Source organism: Orbicella franksi, chromosome 1, assembly GCF_964199315.1.
Source record: "Orbicella franksi chromosome 1, jaOrbFran1.1, whole genome shotgun sequence".
Classification (NCBI taxonomy): domain Eukaryota; kingdom Metazoa; phylum Cnidaria; class Anthozoa; order Scleractinia; family Merulinidae; genus Orbicella; species Orbicella franksi.
The window spans coordinates 42,235,339-42,263,328 of record NC_138145.1 but is presented as its reverse complement, the minus strand read 5'-3'; the positions used below and the strand labels follow the sequence as shown (position 1 = coordinate 42,263,328).

The window sequence follows — 27,990 nt, the reverse complement described above, 5'->3', positions numbered from 1 at the left end:
TATTTCTAAGGGCCTGTTAACAAGGAGAGGGAGTTACCCTAGCAAGCGGGTTACCCTAGCATTCACACATTTCCTCTTTCTTTCTTTGTCGTGTTTACAAGGCAATTTGGCCTAGAGTTACCCTGGCAGGCGGGTTAACTTTTTTCCTTGTAAACACTCCAAGTAGGGTTAACCCGTCTACCCGAGTTAACTTTCTAATTGTTTCCAGGCTCTTTGAGTGTAGCCGCGTTTAAGTTGTCCCGGGTTGTAGGGTTACCCTACCTGCGAAATTTTGCTTGTAAACCCGGGCTATCTTTTGCCCTTCAGCTAGGGTTAACCCGCTTGCTAGGATAACCCTCCCTCCTTGTAGACAGGTCCGAAGGTTAGGCCTACCGTCCACACTAATCCGTCACGAAAACGGAGCTTTTCGAATACGCTCTTCAAACCAGAGGAATTGTTAAACGCCAGCTTTTCGTTTTCTTGTGGACGGAAAACATGTTGAAAAACGGAGCTTTTCAACATCGATAGCGTCACGATAATCAAGTGATTTTTCCTGCCCGAGTTTTTGTTAGACACAAATATTAATCTCAGTTTTCAAATTCCTCCAGCGTAGTGTGGGGTTTCAGATTGCATTGGGGGTAGAGTGGGATGGGAGCGATGACGTCATGGCTTATGATATGCAGATGCACATTCAAAAAGTAGAACTTCAAAAGACATTATACATAAGTCACTAAGAATAGTTAGATACGATTTTTCTAGAAGGATTATGAAGTTTAAGACTCGTCGGAAAACGTATAGCTGGCTGGAAGATGTCTAGTGTGAAGAGAAAGAGTGAAAAGTTTATTATTGCGCGGATCTTCTTGGATAGCGCGGCAAACGAGCTACAACCAAGGGAACTTGGTAACGTATACGGATCGTTGTGAAGTCAGGAAGTATTGGAGGAATGTCCGTAACAGAATCATAACAAGATAGACTCTTCCAGCAATTGAAATATAAACATCATGACTGAAAGTAAGGTTTCTTCTTCAAGAGAGTTCTCTCCGCGAGCAAAAAAAGCTTCGATTACAGAAAATGGAACTCCTCTTCGAAGAGATGTCGTTAATGCAGACGACATTATCTCGTTCGAATTTGAAGATTGCACGGGAAATTTTGGAGTTGTACTCGAAAATAAAGCTTCTGGCAGCCCAAGTCGTGCAAGAAGTGCTTTGGGAAATATCAGAATCGCGGATTTATTGCCGGGTAGCAGAGCTAAAGACGATGGAAAGCTATCAGTTGGAGATCGGGTGTTGGAAATTAATGGACACGATTTATCAAAGGCTAGTCTTGAACGAGCAAGGTAAAAAACATACACTTCATAAAAGCTTATGAAAAACCGCAACAGGTATATTCTATATGGGAAAGCGTAATGAATTAATCCCACAGTTTGGATCCTGCACAAAGATGTACTTAAAATATCGTCGTAAATAAAACGATTCTCCCCAGGGTTTCAATTAGAATCTAAAGGAACTGTAATTTACGACAATCAAGGTTTATCAGAGTGGAATCTTGCAAACTCTTTCTCCACAACATGATTTATTCATTCTTGTTAACAGAGATTTGTATTGGTTGTGGTTTACTTGTTGTTTGGGTGAAATTTGGAGATTTTTAACAAGTTTCCATCATTTGTATTGGCCTGTATTGTGTGACCTTTGTTTTCGTTTTAACTGAGATCTCCTTTAGTGTTTTGTTATGGTGATGTCGACTTCGAAAATGCATGTCGTTGTATTTTCGTTTAGAGCTTGATAAGAACTGAAAAAGAAGTGATTCATTAATTAATCATTTGCTATCCTTCCTACAAATTCCCGATTGTGTTTGAACATGGTGTCAGTGTCTAAGTTAGCTTCAATTTTATACCTGTTTATTACGGTTTGTATATTTCACTACCCGTCTACAAACAATATTCCCAAACATCTTGGATTTGAAATCATCTGATATTTGCCCATGTTTATTGACCAATATTAATTGAAGTGCCTAGAGTATGAACATTTCCAACGTTTTATTTTATTAGGTGGTACTTGGGTAGTGCTTTACGAAGTGGCAAATTAAAAATAAAAGTCGTCCGGAACCTAACGGAAAGCAATATTCCACCGATAGCTAATGGGATTGCAACAGCTGCACTTGAAAGAATTCCTGATGCTTCAAAACCGGTAAATCTTAACTTTTTGTATTTAACGATCCGTACTCATGAAAAACATTCTAAATCTAAGTAATTTTATTTTTTCTTATTGAGTTGAGCTATGAGAAAGGTTGTACTAAACGTGCGAGTTTTTGTGATGAAAATTGGATTAAAATTCTTTCATTGCTAGTTAACGAAAAACATCACATATTTATTGCTGTAGATCTGTTCATACTTTGCAGGATTACTCTACAAACTGAAATCAAAACAAAATGACTACGAGAAGGAGCATCTGTCATCTGATTGTTGAAATAATTTTACCTTCAAGTGTCAAATTAAACTTGATTGAGAATAAAGAGAGTTTTGACTCTCAAGTTCCTCTTCATGAACTTGGCATTGAAATTTTAATTCTTCCTGATTTCTGTTTGTTTTGCATAATGCTAGTTCTGAGTTCTAATTTGTTGGTACTGTATTTGATACCATACAATAGTTACACTTAGCTAATCAGCTAGTTTACAGGTAATTCATTGCCCTAGTATATGCTAAGAATTAAATCCTCAAAAAATATACAATAATTGATCGTATAAAACTATAAAGACCTATAAATGCAGAGAACTAAAAATCTAGAGAATCAAATCACAATAAATTCCGACATCAGTCAAACTTAAGTGATTGAATTTTGTTGTTCACTTCATTAGTGCCTACTTTAGTGCTAATATCATTTGTTAGCTAGTTCCATTTCTTTGGGGCAGAATATCTCCATGATTTGAGACCATATTTAGTCGAGTTCCTCGATACACTAGATTGTGTAAAACTTTGAATGATCAGTCTCCGGAATAGCTGAAAGGCCTATTTAAACCCCTCAGCACAGACTACGGACTTAATTGCCAACTGTCCTCCTTGTACTCCCACAGGCAAACATATAATACAATATATCTAAATCTTGTAACTGATGTTTTTACCATGTCTAAATGAAGTGTGTATGTATGTATGTACCCTAATACCTAATACCCTAATACCCCAGTACCCTGATACCCTAATACCCTAATACCCCGGTACCCTGATACAATAATACCCTGATACCCTAATGCCCTACTACTCCAATACCCCAACACCCTAAATACCCTAATATCCTAATACCCTAACACACTAATTCTCTAATACCGTAATACCCTGATACCCTGATACCCTAATAGCCTAATACCCTGACACCCTAATATTCAAATATCCTGATATCCTAATACCCTACTACTCTAATACCCTAACACACTTATACTCTAATACCCTGATATTCTAATACCCTATCACTCTAATACTCTAATACCCTAATACCCCAATAGCCTAATATCCTAATACCCTGATTCCTTAATACCCTAGTACCCTAATACCCTGATACCCTAATATTCAAATACCCTGATATCCTAATGCACTACTACTCTAATACCCTAACACCCTAATACTCTAATACCCTGATATCCTAATACCCTACTATTGTAATACCCTAACACACTAATTCTCTAATACCGTAATACCCTGATACCCTGATACCCTAATAGCCTAATATCCTAATACTCTGATTCCCTAATACCCTAATACCCTAATACCCTAACACCCTGATACCCTAATACCCTGATACCCTAATATCCTATCACTCTAATACAATAATACCTTGATACCCTGATGTCCTACTACTCTAATACCGCAACACCCTAATAACATAATACCCCAATGTCCTAAAGCTCCATTGTCTCTTAGCCTCAAATCCCCAATACCCCAATACCTCTATATCCCAATACATCAATACCCAAATTCCTCGATACCCTAATACCCTAATACCCCAACGCCCCAATTATATTACTGCTAATAACCTAATACCCTAATATCCTAATACCCTAATGTTCCATAACCTCCATACCCCAATTTTCCATTACCAAAAAACCCCAATACCCTAAAACCACAATATACCAATACACCAATACCCTAATAACCTAGTTCCCTAGAACCCTAATACTTAGATATCCTAATAACCTAATACCTTCAGACCCTAATAACCTAATACCTTCATACCCTAATAACCTAATACCTTCATACCCTAATAACCTGATACCTTCATACCCTAATAACCTAATACCCTAGTACCCCAATACCCTAATGTCCAAATGCCCAAATACCCTAATACCTTGATGAGTTTGTTTTTTTTTTTATCGCCTGTCTTCTTGAGAATATACTTATTTTGCTGGGAGAAGAAAGATTTTGATCAATATTAGGAAATATACTTGTAAAGGCCAGACCACTAGTTCTCATTTTTTGGGCAAGGCCAAAATTTGACTAGAAATGTTACTGAAGCAATAAAAATAATGCAGCATAGCTAACTTATCAATATCGGTTTTCTCCTTAAAGTATGATGCACTGTCTTGTGGATAGGTGTCACAAGTTAATGCCGCACATATAAATGTACTTGTGCTCTCTGTTGTCTAAAACTCCTTAAAATAAGCAACATGTTTCTCTACAGAAAAATATGGTCAAAAAGATTCACATCCTTAAAGACAGCCGTGGACTTGGAGTTCAAATATCAATGAAGTTGAACCGTGTTACAGGAGAGAAAGGTGTTTTTGTGTCTGATGTCAGCCCTGGAGGAGCTGCAGCAAGGTTAATGATGTTTATAATTTTTCTGGTGATGTTTACAGGGTGTTGTCAATCTTGGTCTTAAATTTTGCAATGCTATATGTATATCCTGTCGTCCCAGATGAGACAAGCAATTCAATGTTCTTTAGACATTAATATAAATTATTGCATTCTTAGAGACAAATCAATATGTCAAAACACTTGTAAACGAATATTCCAAAAGTTAAAGACAAATCAAAATTTTGTTCCCTAAAGCCACAGTGCATTATAGTACATGTATATACTAGATAACCAAAGCCCAGAGGTGAGTGTCCATATTATTGGGGTAAGGGTTATATAAACCTTGACTCTTCTGGGACCAAGTGAACTGTTGTAATATAGAAGTGTCTTTATAGCATGCTAGAGGAGTCTAATGGAGACGTTTGATAGTATCCCGTTAACCAAAAAATTCCAGATTCTAAGTCACTCTTCAATATGTGCTCAAACAAAACAAAAACAATATTGAACACTACGAAAGTGTAACCAAAACGTTCACAATGCAATATCACAAAGCAAAAAATCAAAGTAGAGATGGCCATTTTAAAGGTTTTAGTTTAGTCAGGTCTTAGTAAAGATCTCTCTGTTCCATGTTCACCTGGCTAACTATAAACCCTTAAGTTCTTGCTGAAAAGGGCTAGACTTTTGTACTAAAGTGACATGTAAATATTCACTGATTCTTTGATATTACTTAAAATATTTAAATAAAATATTGCCATATCTCATTCAAGCCATTTTGAATTCACTGTTGTGTAGGGATGGTCGCCTTAAGGATGGTGATGAACTTTTGTGGATCAATGGTCATAGCCTAATAGGTGTCACACAACAGGAGGCTGTCGACTTGCTGAGAGCATCACCAAAGCTTATACAACTAGTTATTTCCACGCAGGTTAATATCAGACATAACATCTATATGTTGGTTATCGTATAAGAGTTGTTAATTATCTTAGGTTGCAATTAAGTACTCACCCTTGATGTGCCCTTTAATAGCCTCCCCCTCCCCCTCCCCCATGACTCTCTCTTCCCCCTTCCCCACAAAAATGAAGGCTAATTGAGCATTACCATACAAGTTTGAACGTTTTAAAATTTTCTAAGTGTCATTATAGCAAGTGCTCATGACCACTTAATTCCATGCAAATTCAATTCAACAACTGTGGGGATTTTCTTAATGTCTTTCACTGCTGTGTTACACAGGGTAGTGAATCTCCTGCAGAGAGGAAAATCCCATTGAGAGGTAGATCAGAGTCACAGGAAAATGTGCAGAGAAAAGCTATGAAACAGGGAACAAGAAGCCTTCCCCGTGCTGCATCTGCAGACAATGTGTTAAATACAAGTTACAAAGGCAGAAGCAAGACTTTGGATCACACCAAAAAGAAAATTTCTCTAACCGGTAAACATGTAGAAGAAGCAACTACAAGGTTGAACCACTCTGATGTACAACAACCAATAGCAAATGGTCATTCTAGAACAACTGATCACAGATTGGAGAAGAATAATAATCACAATAAACAAACTGACTTTATGGAGAATTCATTCAAGATACAAAATGGTTTTCCTGTGGATGGAAGCATATCAAGCTTGACTAATGGTAGGCGTCGGTCCTCAAGTAGTTCATCTTTGAGTTCAGATGGGACATCAAAGTCAAACTCTGGGGATATTTTGTTATCAAAAGAAGATGAAAGTCTAGATTGTGAGCCAGTGACTTTAGAAGATAAACCCCTAACAAAAGGCTCAACAACAAATACATCACCTCGCAAGACTTCATTGTCCCCAGTTATCGATGCTACAGGGAAAAGAAATTCACCAAATGTTTTGTCAAACACATCAAAAGAAAAGCCACCCAACAGCAGAACAAGTTTGGAACCTGGTCAAATCTCGCCTTCGCTTCCAAGGCCTCAGTCTCCAGGAGGCATGGGAATTGTCTTCCCTGCACGCTATCTTGGGGAGTCCCCTTCTAATGTTATGACGATAGCTTCACCAACACCTCTGAATTTTGTTGGAAGTAATGAACGAGACTCGCCACAAGCTAAAAGAAAAGGAAGTTATGAGAACACTGTGAGGAGGGCTAGTAAAGGAATGGACGAGGAAATTGTGACCATAGTCTTGGTCAAAGGAATGAGCGGAAAAGGTCTTGGCTTTACTATTGTTGGAGGAAAAGGCTCACCTCATGGTGATATGGCTGTGTATGTCAAGAATATTCTTCCTGGCGGTGCAGCAGAAGCAGATGGCAGAATGAAACGAGGTAGGGATCTGAATCATTCAGTGCTTATTGATTGTTACAAGCTGTGGATAATCAGTTGACTATCAACCTCAATAGTATGAGACACTGTTTCCATCAAGCCTCTTATTCTCCAAAAGCGATCAACATCCAACTTCCCTTTACAGTATCAATGCATTCTCAAGTGAACAGGCGTTGAGAATAAAGAAATTCATCAGCTAGGAGATATTCTCTTGGTGTAACACTAAATTCTCAGAGTTTACATGGAAGAAACATTCTCAATCAGCCTAAGGAGAATTTATATTCTTAAAAATATTTTGAACTTGACTATTCAGGTTAGTTTCCACTGTACTTAACATCTTCATTAACAATATTAAATGGTGGCATCATTTCTATGGCTAAACCCTGCTATTAAGACTGAAAGATTTTCTCATCAATTTACAGGAGATGAGGTGCTGTCAGTAAATGGGACAGCTTTTCAAGGCTTCACGCATCAAGAAGCGCTGGACACCTTTAAGGTAATACTTCATGCAAAATTTTGTTATTTAGTATAAATTTGGAAAATTTAGAGAAATTTTGTAAGGTTTGTGATGAAACTTCTCTGAGTCAATTAAGGTCAATCATGTTTGGACAAAATGGTAACTCTAAATGTTGACCAGGCACCAGTTGTTCAAAGGGTGGATAATACTAATATCCACTGGATATCACTATCCAATTGGATGTTATCAAAACAAACCACACGATACACTGGGTAGTGATTTATCCGCAGGGTAGCATTTTATGCCCTTTGAACAACTGGGGCCTATATGATACATGTTAACCCAATCAGTTATAATAAGAGTTGACCTATGTGCCATCGTAATTGCACAGTTCCAGAAAACATTCAGACCATGGAAAGTCAAATGGAAATTCCAAGGCAGAGGGGTTGGGGGGGTCTTCAAAGCAAAATCATTTAAAGGAAAGTATAAAGTTAAACTGGAATTTTTTTAGTGGTGTTGTTGGCGTGGGGGGCACAAACCAAAACACAAATCTTTGGTAAAAGGAATATGGATACAACACATTGTACATATAATAAATAATCATAATAATTGATAGTAGTTGAAACACAACAGCCTGTTGATGTTTGAAATGTAATTGACATGTGGACTTTCAAACTTGTTGCAACTGATTTTGATTTTCTTTGTACCACATTCAATTCTTAAACATAATCTGAAACATGGATTTGGATAATTTCTAACCAAAAAATACAATTAAACCATAATATATGCACTCATGCAAAGTTTCTCCGTCACATCAAATTTGCTCTCTTTTTATTGTTCGGCAAATTGTGTTGGCTCTCATTTATATTGTTATTAACCATAAATATTTTTCCTTTTTAACTTATTAAATAAAAGTAAATCACTTGGAAAAGATACTGACTTACTTTCATTCCATCATAATAATTATTGATAACAAAACAGACCTTTGTTAGTATTGTTTTGTAAATCAAGAATTTTCGTCGTCTTAAATCTGCTGAAAAACGGAATTACTATATATATTAGCAGGGAGGTTGTCTTCTGGCAATTTTATAAAAGTATGTTCCTTACAGGATAAGCAAAAAAAATGTGTTTGTTTGAGATATGGATAACTCTACATGTATTGATTTTTGATAATTAACTTTTTCCGTGTTATATGGAAATTGTCCACAAGATTTCAAAAAATTCACTTTTCCAAAAATATTTTTTCCCCAAAACAAATCTTAAATATTCTCTGAGCAGTAGTTTTTGTAAAATATTTCAGTTCTATATGCCAAATTCAGTCTCCAAAATTTTTAAGTATAATTGCTTTAAAAGTTTGAATTACCTTTTGTTGATTGTTGAGACATTTTATAGAACTCTGTATTATTTCAGAACAAATCTAGATAGCCAATATTAGTTTAGAACATGGTCAAAACACTGGCTAACAGCAAAAGTTGATTTAATACTGATTGAGTCATTTATCTTTGGTGTGTTAATCAACCCTGTTCATGCTTCATTGTGAATTCAAATTATTCTTCATAATTATTCTTGCTGATTCGTAAAACAATTAATTTTGGTGTTTACGTTCACCTTGGTTTCAAGCAGTGTTAAGGAAAGAGGTCAGGATTAATTTGAATGACAGTGCTAGCCATTGTATGAAAAATCAATAGTTTTATGGTATTTGTTTGTTCCTGGTGAAAATTAGCATCATGTCTTTGGCTTAATTAGAATGCAGTGCTAAAATAACCTATTTGAAAACCATGTGATCAGTCAAAAACATTAAAGTGGAAAAATTGTGTTTTGAGTGAATCTAAAGACAATCTTTCTTTAAGCCTTGCTGATCCAAGAGATTTTCCTCACATGGTTTACAAATGCTACAATTCATTATTAAATATTAAACAGCTACCTCTGTCACCTGCCTTGTGTGTTACTGATCGAGAGCCTTATCAAAAGCAAACAAACTGATAACTGTTATTACAAATGTTCAAACCAGAAAAACTAATCAATTCATAAACAGTCACAGTTCAAAATCCTTGTAGTAATTTCTGAAAATGTTAAGCATTATTTTATTAAATGTTTACTTTTATTGTTTTCAATTTCACAGTGTGAAGAATTGAAATTTGTTGGAGAATTGTTATCATTTTGAAGGTTTTAAGACTGATATTTTGCGTTAACAATCTGCTAAGTTCTGCATGCCTGGTGAAATTTGTATGTGGTGTAGTAATCTTTGTTGTTGTCCTGGTTCCTAGAATCTTCGCAGAGGAATTGTGACCTTGAAAGTAAAAAGAAACAGCCCTGGAGCTCCAAGTTTGTCAGCGTTCACTACACCTCGGAGCTCACCGGGAAGCTCACGTCATAACAGCAAAGATGTAACTGCTGAATCCTCTAGCTCGAGTAATTCTTCATCGCCAACGATGTTTCGTAAGCTGCGTCAAAAAAGGAGCCAAAAGGAGAAAAAAACTGAAGTTGTGTTATATAAAGGTGTGACTTTAAATTTATTTGATGTATAATTTACTTTAATTTCTGTAGATTAATTTTGATATATGATCAATCCGACGTCAACTAAAATTGTGTTTATGTTTGATCTTGTTATAAGTTAACTTGCTTAACATTTTAACATCAAGTCAATTTGTTCTCCTGGTTTGTTATGATAATAAATTTTACTATATAGATTTAGATTTATTTTGGTCTGATATCAATGAATGTCTAGTTATGACTATAATAGCGAAGCATATTTAAATCACCCTTTTAGTGTCTGTAGATTTCTGCAAGGACTAATTTTACAATAAGTACTATTCTGGCTTTGTGATGGTGTTTTATTGAACAATAGCTTAAAGTTCTGATAATCTCTAATGATTAATAATATTTTTCATAACTATCAACTACTAAGAGAATAGGGGTTCAAAGTTTAAATTAAACAATTCTGATGACAACTTTGGAGCTATAAACGTGAACGTTTCTCTGTGTTAAAAAGTAAAATGTGAATTTGTGCTAGATTTTCCAAGAGTCTTTCTCTACCACAATATAATTTATTTAAAGTTTTCTCAAATATTAAAGTTGATCTCCATCTAGCTGGAATACATGTAGAACGTTCAAGTGACATGATTTATTTTCTTGCAATGACATATTTCATGCTGTCCAAATTAAAAATTGTTGGCGAAAACAGTTACTAATGCAGTAATTTATAAACATACATTACTTGTATCAAGTTGTGGAAGAATTTAAATAATGTGTAACTTATGTTTATTTTGTTAATACATGTAGCTGTGATTATTAATTTCATTCACTGAACAAATATAATGTTGTATGTAAACAATAGTGATTCAGGTTTCGGTTGGAATAATAAAAACATTTTTAAGAATTATTATATAGAATTCAAGAAACTGGGTTCACTTGATAATGTAGCTGTGTTTTATAAGACTGAGCAAGACCTCTGTATGTTCACTTCTCTTCAGAGCCTGGGAACAGCTTGGGAATCGGTTTAGGAGAACGCAGTCCATCAAGCCAGCAGTTACAAGGCATCTTTGTTCAATGTATTATTGAAGGGACCCCAGCAGCGAATGATGGACGACTGAGGTGAAATGCCTATTTTGATAAGAGCAAATGTTGAAAGTTTTTGTCTGAAGATTTCTTCTCACTAAGTTTGTTGTTTGGTATTTTTATAGACAAGTTTTCTTTCAGCATTTACTACCGAAAGATAATTTTAACAAATTAATCATGCCATTTTAAGACAGTCTCACAAACCATATGGCCTTCACTCATTCATTTGTTCATTGTTTGTTTAATGTGGGTTTGTTGTCCAATTGAATTTCTTTGGGGGTTCTATTTCACTTTGAACTAGAACTGGCACTTAGGAACAAAAAGCTGCAAAAACATCACATTAGTCCATTGTGACCAGAAGATTTTGATCCAGGTTTTTTTTTTGTTAGTAGTTTGCTGAGATAATTATGTGGAAAAAAAGCAGTTGTGAGTTTTTGAATTTTGCAGAAGTAAAGGCATTGTAAAATTTTATACACTCCATCCTGGTCAAAATGTCTGTGTACAGCAGTGTATGGTCTAGTAAGCACCAAATGGAACTTACTGGCCAACAGAAAAATTTATATACCAGTTGTACAAGTAAGCATAGAGCAAAGCTCTCACTGACTTTCTGGTTTTCACACAGTTGCCATAACAATAAATTATCTCCTCAGAGCTTTATTATCTAGCTCTCTGCATGCACTGCAGGCCTATGATGCTCCCTCATCATAGGCCTGCAGTGCGTGCAGAGAGCTAGATAATAAAGTTCTGAGGATACCTTGAAAAGAGTTACCTGTAGCTTGTTATTGAGAATTACTGTAACAAGACTTTTTACTTAACAGGCAAGGTGACCAAATCCTTGAAATAAATGATGTGAAATTAGAAGGTTTAACAGTGGAAAAAGTGTATGGCATTCTGGATAAAGTTCCTCCAGGAAAAGTGTACATTACAGTCATACAGAGCAATGCATCAGAGAAGATACCTCTACAACTAAATGATGCACTAAGCAAACTTCAAAGTGAGCGTCAGTTATTGGATAAAAAGATGTCTGGGAAATCAAAGAGTGTTGGGACAGCATCCACCCTCGCGGGTGCTTCAGGCAGTTCTGATTCTTGTGGTAGGTTTTCATTTCAATTTGTTTAATTAATAGGTTTAATTAAAAGGGTAACAAAGTAAAAAGCAACACTTGTTCTGCTAATGTGCACAAGAAGGACAAACAGATATTTTCAGTGCTCAATATGCTTATGTTATAGTCATAGTTAGAAGTTACATAACATCAAAGAACCCATTCACTCACAATTCTGAAAACATGGGTGTCTTTTCTCTGGTGGTAGGTTTCATTGAGACCAGTTTTTACATATCCCTTAAGTTACTTTTTTATCAACAACATACATGAATGCAAGAAAAATCAATTAATTCTAAATAAGCACCCTCTAAAGATAAAAATTGCTGATGTAACAGAAGATTAAGTTAAATTGATCTCCAAAATGAGACTAAAAATTAGAAGTCACTAATTTTATTAGTTGCTAAAACTGCAAAATTTAGCTGTTCCTAACTATGTGAATCTTGAAGTTTATGAGAAAACTGTTTCCTAATTAAAAATACCTTGACCAAGCGGTCTCATTGTTTATTTCTTTCAGACAACATGACAAGTCTTTCCTCATCTTTTGATCTTCTAATACCACTCTCTGCAGGATCAAGCAGGAAAAAGAAGGTGATAATTTATTTTTATTGCGTTTTGTATACATGTTGGTTCTTTGAATCTTTTGACCAAAGAAAACATGAATTTAAAACAAATACTTAACATCAATTTCCTAGTTGGTCTGTGAAACCCAAAGCTGGCTGAATAATGGGACGATGTAAAAATCATACATTGTCTGTAGGAAAGAAGTTAATTCTATGAGTCTGGTACCTGGAGTTCTTCCACTGCAGACCATTTCATGTTCCATTTCGGTCTTTGCAAGGTCACTCTTGTTTCCTAATTAATTTGTAAAAAACTGGGCTAAGCTGAAGTCACACTCAGAGCCACTAGCCCATGGTACCAGAGCTTTATCTGGTTTCTGTAGTGGGAAGCACTTAGGAGTATTGTTACTGCCCTACCCCCTCCCCAGATGGGATGGTAGCTCTAGTTCACTGTGGATAAGCCCCAGCTTTTTTTCAAGTTTTCCAAACCAACCACTGGTTTCCCAAACCAACCACTGGTTTCCCTGTACACTCATGGATACAGAGAACTTGTGTGTCTCAAACTTAATAATATTGTTGTCATCTGCAGTGAGGCAATTATGATATTTACTAGGTTAGTGAAATATTGTTAATAACTGATGAATGTGCAACTTAAGCTATTTAGGCACATGTGAACTGCAGAAAAATATAAAATATGTAAAACATTATTGAATTCAAATTAATATCAAAATGTTGACTTTTTTTCAGTCTCAAGCCCTTCAAGAGCCAGATGACGCTGTTTTCACAGATGAACCTGGTATGAGACTGAGTTGTTTCAAAAGTTACTTTTTTAGATTATTATTCCCATAATCATTTCAAACTTTCAAGTGTGAAATATCACTTAAAAAGGAGCTAGTTTACAGACAGGCTATCAGGTCCCTGTAGTATTCAGTAATGAAAATGAACAACAAACAAACCATATTGTTATTGATTCAAGTAAGTTTTGCCAGTCGGTTTAGCAACAAAGGTGATCAAGTGTGGATGTAGATCCAAAATGTGGTGCCTACTTAAATTACTCAGACATGTTTTTAATGTTTACAGTTGCTGCAGAATATCTTGAAGACATCTATACAATTATTAAACAACCCACTGGTAAGCCTAAAACAATACAGATAGGAAACTTTGCAAAATGCTAACATTTGAAGTTCATGCTTACATTTATTTCCTTGATTTAACATGTCCTTTGAACAAGTGCCCCATTCAAAATAAAACTACACATTTTTCCCTGAACATCGCTGAAGCTAACTAAGTCTACAAATTAAGATATTGTTGCATTTAAGGTAGATATAATACCAAGTAGCTAGTATGAAGCGTTGTAAGTGAAAAATTGGAGAGGACGTTTTAAGTAAGTTTCCCAAGCACTTTACAGGCTGCCAAAGGGTTATAAGGGCTCAACTGTTAGACCCTAATTCAACAATGTAATGTTGTGTACAAGATTCAGTCATTTTACTCTCCATATATTAATACCAAATAAAGTTCACATATACACGACTGTACATTGATGTACATAGTTCCATTTTATGTGTTGTATCATCAGGTGAGCTGGGAATGGGTGTTACAATAGACAAGTCTCGTGGGAACACCGTAGTTCAGCGTGTGTCAATCAAAAGTGTTACTGAAGGAGGTTCAGCTGCTTTGGCGAAAAGCTCCAGAGGAGTAGGGCTGAAACTAGGTATGTATAAAGTGGTGGACATGATCTTAGTCTACCCAAAAGCCAGGTTAACAACTGCTACAGAAACATGTGGTAGTACAAGCCAAGGATTTCATACCAATGGCAGATGTATTGTTAAGGTGTTCATTTTAGCAGACGTGTTCCACATCGCTGCAGCTTATTCCAGTGTCTGTAATTTAAGGGACTGTATTTGTTGAAACTACTCCCCAGGGATGGAGGAAATCAGTAATAGTAATCTATCATATCTCCACCACCACCCCCCTCCCCCCCCCCCCCCTTCCCCACTCTTCCACAAACCTAATATTTTGGTCAGGGTGCCTAAAACGTTTGCTAGACAATGAAAACAAAGAAGAACACACTGAGCACTATGATTCTGGGCCGCTTTTGTGAAAGCAATATTCAATAGACTGTGAATCAGGGTTCACAGTAGAAAGCGGCAACAAGGGCCAAAGTAGCTGCCTGTTGTGGCTTTAAAATACAAGGCTTATTATATACTGTTTTGTAGCTGACTGTTCGTATATTTAGCCACCTAATCAGAATACTTAAAGGATGTCAAGGACTTCAAAGTAAATATGTGGGTGCTTAGATTGTAGAAATACTTAACATTTGTTGCGATCTTTTATTCCTAATCTGTCCAGTTGTAAAATTGTTAATGATTACTGTGCTCTATTATACCACTAGTTTGAAAAGTTTTTGCTCAATATGTACGATCTTAAAAGTTCATAACAAGGCCTAGAAATGTTGTTCCAAGTTTGTGCAAACCTTGCTTATTGGCTGAAATATTTTTTTGACATTCGTCTTTCTTTGCACTATTTCTTCAGGAGATCAAATTATTGAAATCAACGGTACTTATCTCAGAGGAATGAACCAAGAAGACGTTATCAAGATCTTCAGAGATCTTCCAAGTTCAACGCAGATGAAAATAAGAAGATCAAAGATGGCGCCTCAGGAACAGGGTTCAAAACAACAAGAGAACAAGAGAAAGGAGTCTGTGGAGAAACCTCCCTCACAAGACCCAGTGCCACTGCCTAAACCTCCTGAGAACAGGCGGAGGTCGAGTGTGAGAGGTAAAGTACAGTATGTTAAGCAAGAAGTGGAACCTACATCATCTGTGAAGACAGGAGGAATTCCGTCGTCTGAACATCGAAAAGCTGAAGAGGAAACCGATTCTCGTGATCAAGGACTTGCGTCAAAGGAAATTTACCAGAATGGTAGTGGAGATAAAGAAAAAACTGAAGAAAAAACTGAAAGGATTGTCACTTCCGGTGGAGCAAAAACCACACCAGAAACAAAATCTAAAGAAGAAACTGAACCAGTCCTAAATGACATCAATACATCGGACAAAATAAATGATGAACTGGGCGACAATTTGATCATTCCATCTGGTTACAGGAAATTGACTGTGAAAATACAAAAGGCACCTAACTCCACACTTGGTCTTTCACTAGTTCCTAGCTATGGGAAACTGAAAGGATACTTCCAGGTACTAAGAGTAATATAAATTTCATTACATGTGCCGTGGGCTTACGACATAGATACTGTAGTCTATTATAGTGGTTCCGTGATCTTATCTGATCTGATCGGGAGGCTTTTTACTCCATTGTGGAGCATACGCCACTGACAAAACTCCACCAGTCTTTACTGTCCCTGGCCTGATGTTCCATCTGCGTCATACACCCACTCGGAGAACTTTTCGTATGAGACACACCCCTCTGCACCACACATTAGCCAGAGCTAGTAGACCAAGTAGTCATAATGATATACATAACAAAAATCCATACTGATGTATACTATACAGTTATTTGTAAAACTTCTTACCAGTAGGTTTCACTTATCTAATCGCACCTAGAAGTTAGAACCTCAGTAATTGGCATGAGGTATGACCGGGAACAAAAGGTTTTTAAGGCTCAAACAAATAGGTACCGTTGTTACAGCTATGAGTATCACTCTTCTCTGGAAAAGCATTATGTATTTTTTTCATGTCAAGTTATTAATTAAGTTATTAATTTTCCTCTTTTTACAGATCCGCAGACTGTTATCTGGTATGGTGTGTGCCCAAGATGGACAACTTCAGACTGGCGATAAGCTCGTGTCAGTAAATGGTGTGTCTCTGAAAGGTGTAACTCATTCGATGGCATTACAGCTGCTCAAGAAACCTATGGACGTAGTAACGTTTGTGATACTAAGAGAGGGTCTGAAAACACAAGGAAAAGTAACGAGTTCTTCTCTGAATCAGAGTATAGCTCAGACGCCGGCTAAAAGTTCACCCATACTTCAAGACAGCGGAGAACTTACTGAAACATTATATTCAAAAACAGAACGTGTAGGTAAACCGCAAGGCGTAGGACAGCCTGTGACTTTCATAGCATCTCAACTAGTAGACAGTGAATCAAGAGACTTACTAGACACATCACATGAATCTCCGTTAATACAGAAAGAAGAAACTGCTCAAGAACAAGTTCCAGAGATACCTTGTTCACCTCCACCCTCGCCAGTGTTGGGAGTGAACGATCTTTTAGATGACGATGTCTCTATTCCGCCACCATCATTTTCTCCTCCACCACCTCCCATAACATCAGACTTAACATCATCCCATGATCTCCCTTTATCGTCAATCCCCATTGTTTCTCCACCTCCTGATCTTAGTCCAAGAATGAAAGAACTTATGGAGCAAGACCTGTTTACTAGTGAAGATGATCAAGAAACAGGTAGTCAAGGATCTATTCATCAACAGGAGACTTCACAGGAATCTGGTGCTATGCTCACCCCGTCGAGTTCGCCTCGTAATGACACAATTGTAGGATGGGATTTCGAATCCTTGCTGGATGCTTGCAACGATTTGAATTCACACGAAAGCGATGATGTGTTGACGTTTGAACAGGGTAGTGTTACGGAGACTCATTTAGCGCCAGGAGACTCAAAACCAAAGCTCTCATCACCAGAATGGTCACAGGCCAAGATCTCAAAGAAAAATGGTTTAGACAAACTGACTGTGAAACGTTCTGTAGTTCCTGTTGAGAGTAGCACGGATATTCAACCTCCTGCCGTGGGAAGTGGTAATGATTTGCTCTCCAGTGGAGCTAGGAACAAAAGAACAATACATGGACTGACCGACAACGATAAAGGTCTTCAAACCATAGTGAAACACCCTGACGTTACTGAGGAATTAAGAAGCTTGACACCACCAGTTTCACCTCTCCATTCTGAAGGCTGCAGTGAACGTGAAGCGAGCGATGATGTAAAACCAGTAGCTGGAAGACGAGTGGAGAATGTTCCCTTTGTTATCACTTACCAGAAAAAGTTCAGAAGCCTTGGCATCAAAGTGGACCTATCAGGGGAGGGGAAGGTCATAGTGGCAGAAGTGTCTTCATTTGGTTTGGTGGGAAAAGATGGAAATATCAGGTATGAGTGATGCAAACCTACGAGTACATATAGCAGAGCGAACTAGCTGTTTTTATAAACTGATGATATATTTGTAGGACGGTAGCTATTGTCCATGGATCAAATCTGTTCTTTGCTTGCAGCTATTGAATGAAGTGGAGCCAAAGATCGGATTTTTCCGGTCGTACTCAAACATGTTTTTTCTCAATTGTCGCTTTTTAAGAGATTAGCATTGCCTGTGTTTTCTATTATGATCTCGGAGGTTGATGGTATTGTCGAAAGGTTTGTAGGCAAGTATATGTAGTTGATGGCATCGTGCTTTGTCGACCAGTGACCTTGTGCCAGTGTTTCAAAATGCGTTTTCGTGCAAAACCTTTTATATGAAAATCAGGAGTTTGATTTGCATGAAAATGAGCCTGTAGTTATATGAATAGTTTTGCACGAAAACTTGTTTTTACACAGAGGCAAAGGGTAACTCGGAAATGGCCGGTTCGTGTTATAGTAAAAATTACTTTCCTCGTATCATAAGTCATTGTCCAATTGCAGAGTTGGAGATGTTCTTGTGTCCATTAATGATGCGTCACTAGAAGGAATGGCGCTTGAAGATGTGCAAGCCATGATCAAAAACTGCCCCAGAGGGGATGTGACAGTCGTAGCACAGGCTGCACCCAAACAGGCAATACAAGATGAAGCTGATGAGGAAGCTGTCTCTCCGTCCGCTTTAAAGGAACATGGTCAATCAGAAGAGGAGAATCATTCAAAGAGTAAAGCTGAGGAGAACACTCTGCCAGATGTGCTGTCAAACAGTGCAATCCACAAGCCTCGTGTGGACATGCCGAGTGAGCTAATCTCTGCAGGGAACTCAGACATTTCCACAGTTGCAAACGGGATTGAGGCAAATCAAGAACAAGACGCTGAACGGACATTTAAACCTATAATTCCACCTGACGAAAGTCCAGACGGTTTCATCAGAACAAAAGATTGTGATACTGTTATAGAGGACAGTGGACTGGAAGACACAGATTTCGATGATCTACCACCACCCATTCCTCCTCCGGCAGTACCAACAAATGATTTGCAGATGGGAAGTTCTTCCGTCACTGTAGATGAGCCTCTGGTGCAGGACACTGTAGAGGACGTTTCGTTAAACCCACCAACAAATTTTGAGGATTTTTTTGATGACCACAACATGAATTCATCACCATCGTTTCATGATTCTGAAATGGACGGTTTAACACAGACTGCCGATGCTGTGCAGCTAGATTCGCAGCCAAACTTTCACTCCTCTGTTCAAAAGAGAAAAGAATCATTAAACAAGACAGATGAATCGTACAGTTCAGTGGACGATGCTAGAACTCTATCTGAAGACAGTCAACCACAGATATCCATTAAACCCCCTAGTTTGTTTGGAGATGACACTGAAAGTATACCATCTGCATTACCACGAACGTTCAAGAAGAGTTCGAGTGTTGATGATGCGACTTCAATGGAGTCTGTGCAATGGAATGGGGTAGATAATGCTCCAATCAAACCACCGAGTTTGTTTGATGATGAACTTGAAAGTCTCCAAAGTTTGCCACAAGGTCCTCCACCTCCTAAACCTCCTAGACTAAACAAACAGTTCTTCAGTCTGGACACAGTGTCCTCGAATTCATCATCACCAATTTCGTCGTCTTGGTTTGATCGAGAATCGCCCAATCATGCATCGAAGTATTCAAATTTAAGTGCAGTTTCGGGATCGTCTTCACCTTATGGAAATAATTCGACATCAGGGGTGGCTATTCCATTCAATGATGCAGCAACGGAATCACCAGATGTTCCAGATGACGACATGTCCAGCCTACCGCCCGCACCACCGCCACCACTCTCCAGGTCATCCACGTGGTCTGTGTCTTCTGATGCAGTAGTGTCTTCACCGCACGGAAATGAGAAAGTACCTCGTATCACCAGCCCTCTCTCACAGCCAGTCAAACAGGAGCGGAAGAATTCCAAGAAAAGGATATTGCCTTTACGAATCAGGTCGAAAAAGGGCAGGAAAGCATCGGAACAATCTGAGACATCTTTGCTAGCTGATCCTCACCAGGAGTCATTACCTCAGTCAAGTCCAATGGGATTTGGTGATGCGAACATTTCTAGTGATGTTAATCAGCCACCTGAAGATGACATGGAAAGCCTGCCACCTGCTCCTCCCCCACCAAGAATGTCACCTCTCACTGTGGAAAGCTTGGAGAGCATGGCTGATGGATTGCAGCCCATGAACGTTATGCATTCGAAACCCCGTCTATCTCATTTGGCCTCTGACGATCAAGGAGCCTCAACACCAACTGGCGTAGAATCCTGGCATTCACCCCAGCACTCTCCAAAGAAGAAGAAGTCTTTTCGTAGAAATGTCATTCACATGGACGAAAGGGCACCTTTACCGAAGTCCTCAAGCTCGCCTAGCGATGTTCCCAGTGTGCCTGAGACAGATCTCACTATAGACAGCTCATTAACGCATCTTAGCCCACTGGAAGATGAGGTTACCGTGACAGATTCGTCTGATGCCATGTCACCACCCCCTCTTCCTCCAGAAATGGAGCTGTGGTCGGAGGCTGGAGCAGTGGAAGCTGAGCTGACTCTATTGGATCAGATATTGACTTTGGAAGATTCTTCAAGATCAGGGAATGAGCAAAGTAGCGATGCTGGGAGCTCGTCGTCAGCCAAACGTCCATCGTTTTCCAAAGATGTGTCATCAGTGGACGAGCAGTCCACAGAAGTTCAGGAAGGACCAGTGGCTTCTAAATCTGAAGAAACATTTGAACAGAGAGATCTCATTATGGCAAGGGAAGGTGTCCTAGATACAAACAGTGTCACGTCATCGCTGCAAGGATTGCCTGACATAGACAAAGGGGAACCAACTGAGTTGGAAGCTATTAAGCCCAGTTCTTCCTTCAACATGACAGACAAAAATGAGAATTTTGGAACTGATTTGGCTGTTAATGATTTTCAAGAGGCCACAACAAGTGAACTTGCACATCCGGAGCTGTCTGGTAAGCTGTTGAAGCAGCTAAGTGAAGGACATGACGTGACGGGGAATTTGGTCAAGCATAGAAGGCCAGCCCCCCCTGTCCCTACAAGACCTAGCGTCAACACCAACAAAGCCAGCACCATTCCTCGAAAATCACTCCCAGGAGGTTTAGGCATAGAAGTACTTCCCTCCCGACCTGACATCAAGTCCAAGGCAGCTCCTCAACATCATCAACCAACCCACAAGCATCAGAAAGAACAACAAAACAAATCGTCGCCAGTTAAGGAGAAGACTTCCAAAAAGCTGTTCTCTAAAGGTCATAAACATAAGGACAAAAGAGCAGATCCTAACCATCTTGCGTCACCTGACACATCGTTTGAGATCAATCCCGATGGACGCGAGCGATCGCGTTCTTGGACTAAGAAACTGTTCGGTTTCCGTAGTAGAAGCAAGAGTCGAGACAAATCAAAGGATCGAGAGAACAGAAGTCGATCGGTTTCACCACCGAGAGGATTGTTCTCTAAGTCAAGGCGATCCAGTCCACCTCCTCCCCCACAGTCAACACAAAAGGCTCCTTTGAGTAAACACAAGAATGAAAGTAAGAAAGGCCCAGTTATTGACAAAATAGAAAAAGACCTCTCCGTTCAAGACACTGCAAAACGTCCAGTGCTTTTGCCAACAGTGCCGTCTACTTCAGAGATGAGCAATCCTCCATTCGACGAAGGGCGTTATGTGGAAGGAAACAACAATAAATGTGCGTTACCAGCAACATATGACGAGGAGCTCTTACATGTAGTAGAGAGGAACGTGCTGAATGATGAACCAAATACAGAACGTGTCATTTCAACAGTACAAGTAGAATCATACTACGAAGAACCTGGAGGTCAGAATGTCTATTTAAATCACGACGTGGAAGGACTATCAGATAATGGCGACCTCAGTAAAAATTTATCATTGGATCGTGATGATGTAGAGAGACCTGCTGCCCATTTGGAAGCGGATACATCACTGACAAACAGGCCACTTCCACCGCTACCACCATCACGTGAACAACATCTTGATCCAGTAGCCCTCACAAGAAATGTCGACGAGAACGAGCAGTGTGCTGATGAAGAGAGGATGCCAAAAACATTTCCCTCAAAACCACCTGTGCCAAAGAAGCCGGCATTCCTTCAATTAGGTAGTACACCAAATACGCAACAGCAGAAAACTGTGGACGAACTAAAAAACAAATTTGACAAAGGTTCGTCTGACGAAGGTAGACTGGAAACAGCATCAAGTAGCAAAGAGAACCTTCAATTTGGTAATGAAAGCGACGAGGAGGTGGTTTTCGACGAGGATGATGATGGTTTACCCTCGCCAGGTCCACCAACTTTCAAACCTTTACCACCACCACTTACATTACGAACAAGTTCCATTACCGATGATTCTGACGAGACGACAGGTAGTCCAAACTCACCTGGGCCTCCTCCATTTAAACCTCTACCGCCACCCATAACTTTGAATTCCACTCCGGTACAAAATGACATAAAAAGTAACCAAGGGCTGGATCCTCCAAGCTCGCCTGGTCCTCCAAGATTTAAGCCTGCTCCTCCACCAATAGATATGCGGGTACACAGCAAGAACGCTGATTCCGAACCAGGAGACCTTCCCAGCACGGCTGATCTACCAAATGCAAAGCCTTTGCCCCCAATTCCCACTGCTGGTGCGATGCAAAGACGAGAGGAAGAAGCTTCAGTGAAACATAATGTTACAGAATATAGTTACGTTGAAAATGACGCAATGCCAGCACTAGAGAATGATGAGTGGAGAAAAACCAAACCTTTGCCCCTAATTCCCACAGGTTTTAACCTGAAGTCAAACGATAACAGCCACAAGCTTCCCCTTTCAAGACAAAATGCTCATGAATGTGACAGTGATGAAGACGCTGACACGCCGGAGTTATTAGAACGGACACCTGAGTTAGCTCGTGTACTGATCGACTTAATTGAAGACAGTAACTACTCACAAGTTTCACAAGTGGCAGAGCCATTGATGGTACAAAACGCAGTTGATCCTGTAAATGCTTCTCACAGCGATGACTTCGACAGCTCAGAAGTGTCGTCTGAATGGGATGATACTTGTAGTTCAACTCAAGGTGACCCTGGCCTGCTTGTAGCTGGTAATAGGTTTGTTAGGAGTGCTAGTTTCTCGGCTGGAGACGTTCACATTCAACGTCCTCCTGTTGCTGCAGATAACCAAAAGAAACGTATCCCTTCTGGCATTATGCGTCCTCCTCGTCCAATGCGTAGACGGTCGTCCTCATTACCTCAGCTGTTCCCAGAGTTAGCAGCTGTTGCCGCGTCCGAAGGAGGAGCGGGAGAGACAGATTACTGGCACACTGGAAACCTACAGCAGCTGATCAACAGTCGGAATCAGGAGCCAGATGTGGATGAAGGGATCATAGAAGTGCAGGTGAGTCCAACAAATCCAGGATAACAATTCTTAAAGGAGCACAGTCGCTGCATTTTGGGTTATTTTGGCTACGTAAGAAATTACCTTTAAATTGAAGGAAACCTGAAAATAATAATTTACTAAGATAGAAAAAACCTAAGAGACAATAATAAACCGTAAAGGTATATGGATGGTTAAGGATGGAGAAGATAAACGGGGATTACAAACGACGAACTTGAAAAATGTAGGTTAAACTTTTCAAGATGCGCAAACCGTGACGTAACTCCTTTAAATCAAACCTCGTGCGCTAATCGAGTGTGTGACCAATTTAGTGAACGATATTTAGCAGTGTGTTCGTGTGATGCTGTTTATTTTGCGGTACAAGGTGTTACAACTCCGTGGAAGAAACTCTAGTGTGTGACCGCTCAAATGAAAGCTATTGAGCAGTATGTTCACGTACTGCTGTTCATTATGCTGTACAAGGTGGTTCGAAGGATTACAACCATGTGGTTCTGATGTTACTATCAATAAGGCTAGGGATAGTGACTTTGTAAACTCCCCTCTTCAGTGGAGTAGGACATTAGTGTGTTGACAACTGATCACCTATACAAGCGTCTACAATGCAAAAGTGAAAGTCATGTCTGGTGGTACACTGAAGTCTGGTGGTACACGGAAATCTCATTCAAAAGTTTGATGTCATAGTAAATGCTTGTGCTTGATGTATCCTTCTCAAATAGAATCTTTCTGGATCAAAGTATTTTGGCACTTCGTTTTGTATATTATCAGTGGCGGATCTAGGGGAGGGGGAGCCGAGCCTCTCCTTGTTTTGGGTAATAAAAGAAAAAATCACAGAAGGAAGAAAAGCCTGCAGGGCAAGCAAAACAACCCCCACCCCTTAGCTCAAGGTCTGGATCCGCCACTGATTATGGTTTTTAAAAAAGCGTTTGGATGATATGTTGAACATTTTTGGGATTTACTGTGACCCATCTTTATTGCAAATTGCTACCACTAAACCTTACGTAAAGGCAACCAAAACCTATTTATCAGTTCATGGAATAAGTTAGTAAATAACCATAGTAACTGTTTCCTTCCTGTGTAGCTTCTTAAAGAACAGCAGTCTATTGGCTTAATGGTTGTTGGAGGCCTAGACACTCATCTAGGTATGCTTTACATCAAAGATATCCAGCCTAACTCTCCAGCTGCCAACTGTAACCGACTGAGAACAGGGGACCAACTGTTACAAGTCAACGATAATTGTTTGGTAGGCGTGACACATGGTGAGGCGTTGAACATCCTCAAGAATACTCCACCCCTGGTCAAACTCACTGTGGCGAGAAAGAAAAACAGCGATAGCGATGGTGCTGAGCTAGTGGCAGAGGGAAGACGCGTCACCGACCTTGAAGAACCAATAGTCTCCAGCGCACGTGAGTCAAGCACCATTTCAAAGACCTCGTCAGAATTATCTCTGAGTCCACCGACTGATAGGGGCCAACGTCCTAAGTCATGCGTGAGCCTCTCCTCATTTGGGACCCCATATCACAGTGGTGACCATTCTCCAGGATCACCTTGTGGTTCCTTTGATGAACCTGATGAGTATCTCCCAGCGTACCTTCAGCCAGAGAGCCCAACACTGAACTTGCGTCAAGATGACGTGCCTGTGACCATTATTGACGGCATTCCGGGTGAAGACGATGAAAGCACCGAGCAGGAGGAGGAAGAAGTACGACCTGTTAATAAAAGCGTCAGTTGGGCGGTCAGCAGTGATGACTGCAAGGTCTTTACTGTGGAACTCCTGAAAAGTGGCCGAGCTGGGCTAGGGATGAGCGTTAGTGGAGGAGTGGACACGCCTTATGATGACATAATGGTGAGTCAACATTTTAATCTTGTCCAGCCACACACCTTCCCTCCCGTACATTTCCCTTCACTTCGCGTCCTACTGTCAATCTCTCCGTGCCTGTAGTCCAAGTTTTCACTTTCCGTAACCTCATTTCTCTTGTCTTTTTCTTTCTCTGGCCGTACTTCCACTTGCTTCCTGCTCTCCTTCCCTTCTTCTGTCCTCCTCCCCACTTTCTACTCTCTCTTGCTTTACCCTTCACCCGCCCTCCCTTCCATAACTCCCTTCTTTCTCTTCGTCAACCCTTATTGCTCTCTTTCGTCTACCCTCTCAACTCCCTCTGATTATAATGATATTTCCAAACGCCACTTTTGTCTTTCAATGTTACCGTCATTAAACATTCTTTGCTCTGTAGGCTGATGAATATATAAATCTACCAATGCAGAGGAGAAACTATCCATGACCTATCAGATACGCCTGTTGTCATTACAGTCGAACCTCACTACTTCGAACTCGCAGAAGAAACCAAAAAATAGTTCGAAATAGCAGGAGTTCGAAATAGCCGATAGTAAATGACTGAAGGGTATGTCCGAGGGAAATGATTTTGAGTTCAAAATTACGGGGAGTTCAAGATAACCGAGTTTGAATTAATTAGGCCAACTGTTTTTGTTAAGATAGAAAAGGTAACCGTTATTAATCTTTCTGTTGCAAGGTACGCCAGATCCTCTCCAGCAGCGTGACTGCTCACAACGGACTTATCAAGAAAGGTGACATCTTGTTGTCTGTGAACGGCAAGTCTTTTAAAGGACTAACGAATGCAGAAGCCTTGACACTCCTTAAAGACACGCCTGAACGGGTGACGCTTGTCGTAAGTCGGGCCCTGGGACCTAAGCAGTTCGCCAAACCCATGACGCTTCTTCGAAACAAAAACGCCAATAAAGAAATCACTTCTAGCTCTGAGGCTTGGCCAACAAAGGAGGAACTGACCAAGAAGAAAAACCTAGCAAATACAAACAGTAGCACACCGCCAATACTTGAAAAAATTCCACTAGACCTCGTTAAACAAAACGGAGAGCACTCCACTTTCGAACGTCTAAAGAAGAGACTTTTCTCTAATGGCGGGACCATGAGTATAAAAGAGAAACTTCAGAAAGTACCCCAAGGGCCCGCGGTGATTGAGATTACCCTTGAAAAGGGGGCATCTGGATTGGGGTTCTCTCTCGGTGGGGGCCAGGACTCGTTGTACGGCGATGCGCCAATACATGTAAGGTATGTGTTCAAAGACAGCGTGGCCGGGAGGAGTGGTGTTTTGAGAGCTGGTGACGAGATTCTTGAAGTGAATGGACAGAGGGTGACCTACATGACGAATGTTGATGTTCTTGAACTCATTAGAAGTTTGCCTTATGGACCAGTGGCGATGAAGATAAGGCGGAAGTAACGTTACACTTGAAGCAGTAACCATAATCATCACAACTGACCAATCACAACACCGCAATACAGCAGTGAGTCAATCAGACTTCGCAATGTAAAGCGCGAGAAAACACGCAACCGGTGCAAAGCGCGGGAAAAGTCATGAGCCCAAGTGACCGTCAGTTTTGGTTTGGCACCTGATTGGCTGAGAAGACGACATGTTTTTTTGTTTTTTTTTTTTATTGGCTAGACATGGTAACATGGGTCTTTTCAACCAATCACAGAAGTCAACAAAGGATACGACAGCCAATAGAAAACCCTCAAATGAGAACAATTTAGGAGGGTTGAATGACTTAGTGACAGACGTATTCACATCGGTTTTCATTTGTAACTATATTGTTTTGTAAATTTGTGCATGCTAGCAACTTTGTAAATGATAAAACTAAACTCTTGCAACACGTTAGTTGAAATCTCGAAATTTGTATATAAGATAGTTATATGATGTCGGGAATTGGTACACTTATATATCTGAACAATCTTGGCAGGCCCAAGCCTCTGCTATGATAGACAGACAAAATCGCTTTATTATTGGATAATCAAATTTTAGAGGTGCTAAGAAACACAATCCTTATGTCGGCTTTTCATACGCAGGTCCGTCTAATTATTTACTATAGAATGGTACTATAGCATTCTAGAACATCTAAAGAACAATTTTAAAACATTTTGTGAATGAAAGCAAAAACTATTGATGATTAACAGCAACAATGACATGTCTTAGAACATAAACAGTATATGATTTGTACTGGATACAAGCATTCAAACTACTCAAACATTTTGCATCGCGTCAAAGATAAGTTGTAAATAAAATTATTTAATTTTTTTGTAGGATATTCTTTTTGTTATTGTTTGGCTTATATTTATGAGAGCTCTTTTAAGAGTCACTGCCTGGAAATATCGAGAATCGCTGCCCAGGGGCCCGTTTCTCGAAAGCCCCGGAAACTTTCCAGGCCCGCGAAGCCATTTTAATTAATCTGTATCTAAAACCAGAGAAGTGTATACTCCTGAAACGTTTTGTTTGAAGAGAACCTCTCTTCATATTAAGAATACTTGAATAAAACAGCTCTGTAATCATAAGGTTTGAGATTTTGCTGACTTTCCGGGTGCAAAACCTTTTCAGGACCTTCGAGAAATGGGCCCCCAGGTTCGAAAAAATCCAAAATTATACTTTGCTTGAGGAGCACTTTTAAGGAACTATCTTCAAATGCACCCTTGTCACTTTCTAAAAATTTACAGTTTTCGAGAAATTCGCAAAAATAGAAGACGAAGTTCGCCTCATTAATTATGCAGAAATTAAGATGAAAATGAGCCAACTTTAGCACTGAAAACCGGATTATGGCGATCCGAAAACCGCTTTTTGCCAATCCCAAAAACCGGTTTTTGTCGATCCCAAAACCGGTTTTTACAATCCCAAACTACGGCCCTGAAACTGTTTTTTGTCGATTCCA

General features: G+C 39.4%; 1 protein-coding gene across 1 annotated transcript; it reads left to right on the top strand.

Moving 5' to 3' along the window:
* Positions 1-227: 227 nt before the first annotated feature.
* LOC145462876 (uncharacterized) lies at positions 228-27,619 on the top strand. The gene is made up of 18 exons (XM_081446523.1): positions 228-1,315; positions 2,027-2,165; positions 4,647-4,783; positions 5,552-5,684; positions 5,990-7,037; positions 7,458-7,531; positions 9,760-9,991; positions 10,966-11,086; positions 11,869-12,143; positions 12,667-12,740; positions 13,457-13,505; positions 13,790-13,840; positions 14,286-14,420; positions 15,242-15,903; positions 16,444-17,822; positions 18,348-23,262; positions 24,341-25,105; positions 25,788-27,619. The coding sequence occupies exons 1-18, from the start codon at positions 981-983 to the stop codon at positions 26,511-26,513; spliced, it is 11,250 nt and encodes a 3,749-aa protein (XP_081302649.1). The 5' UTR covers positions 228-980; the 3' UTR covers positions 26,514-27,619.
* Positions 27,620-27,990: the final 371 nt, after the last annotated feature.

Bases quoted from the DNA above. Each gene is read 5' to 3' on its own strand.
- LOC145462876 (XM_081446523.1), top strand. From the start codon at position 981: ATGACTGAAAGTAAGGTTTCTTCTTCAAGAGAGTTCTCTCCGCGAGCA. The intron at 7,038-7,457 runs GTAGGGATCTGA...ATCAATTTACAG, and splicing joins AGATGGCAGAATGAAACGAG to GAGATGAGGTGCTGTCAGTA. The intron at 23,263-24,340 runs GTGAGTCCAACA...CTTCCTGTGTAG, and splicing joins AAGGGATCATAGAAGTGCAG to CTTCTTAAAGAACAGCAGTC.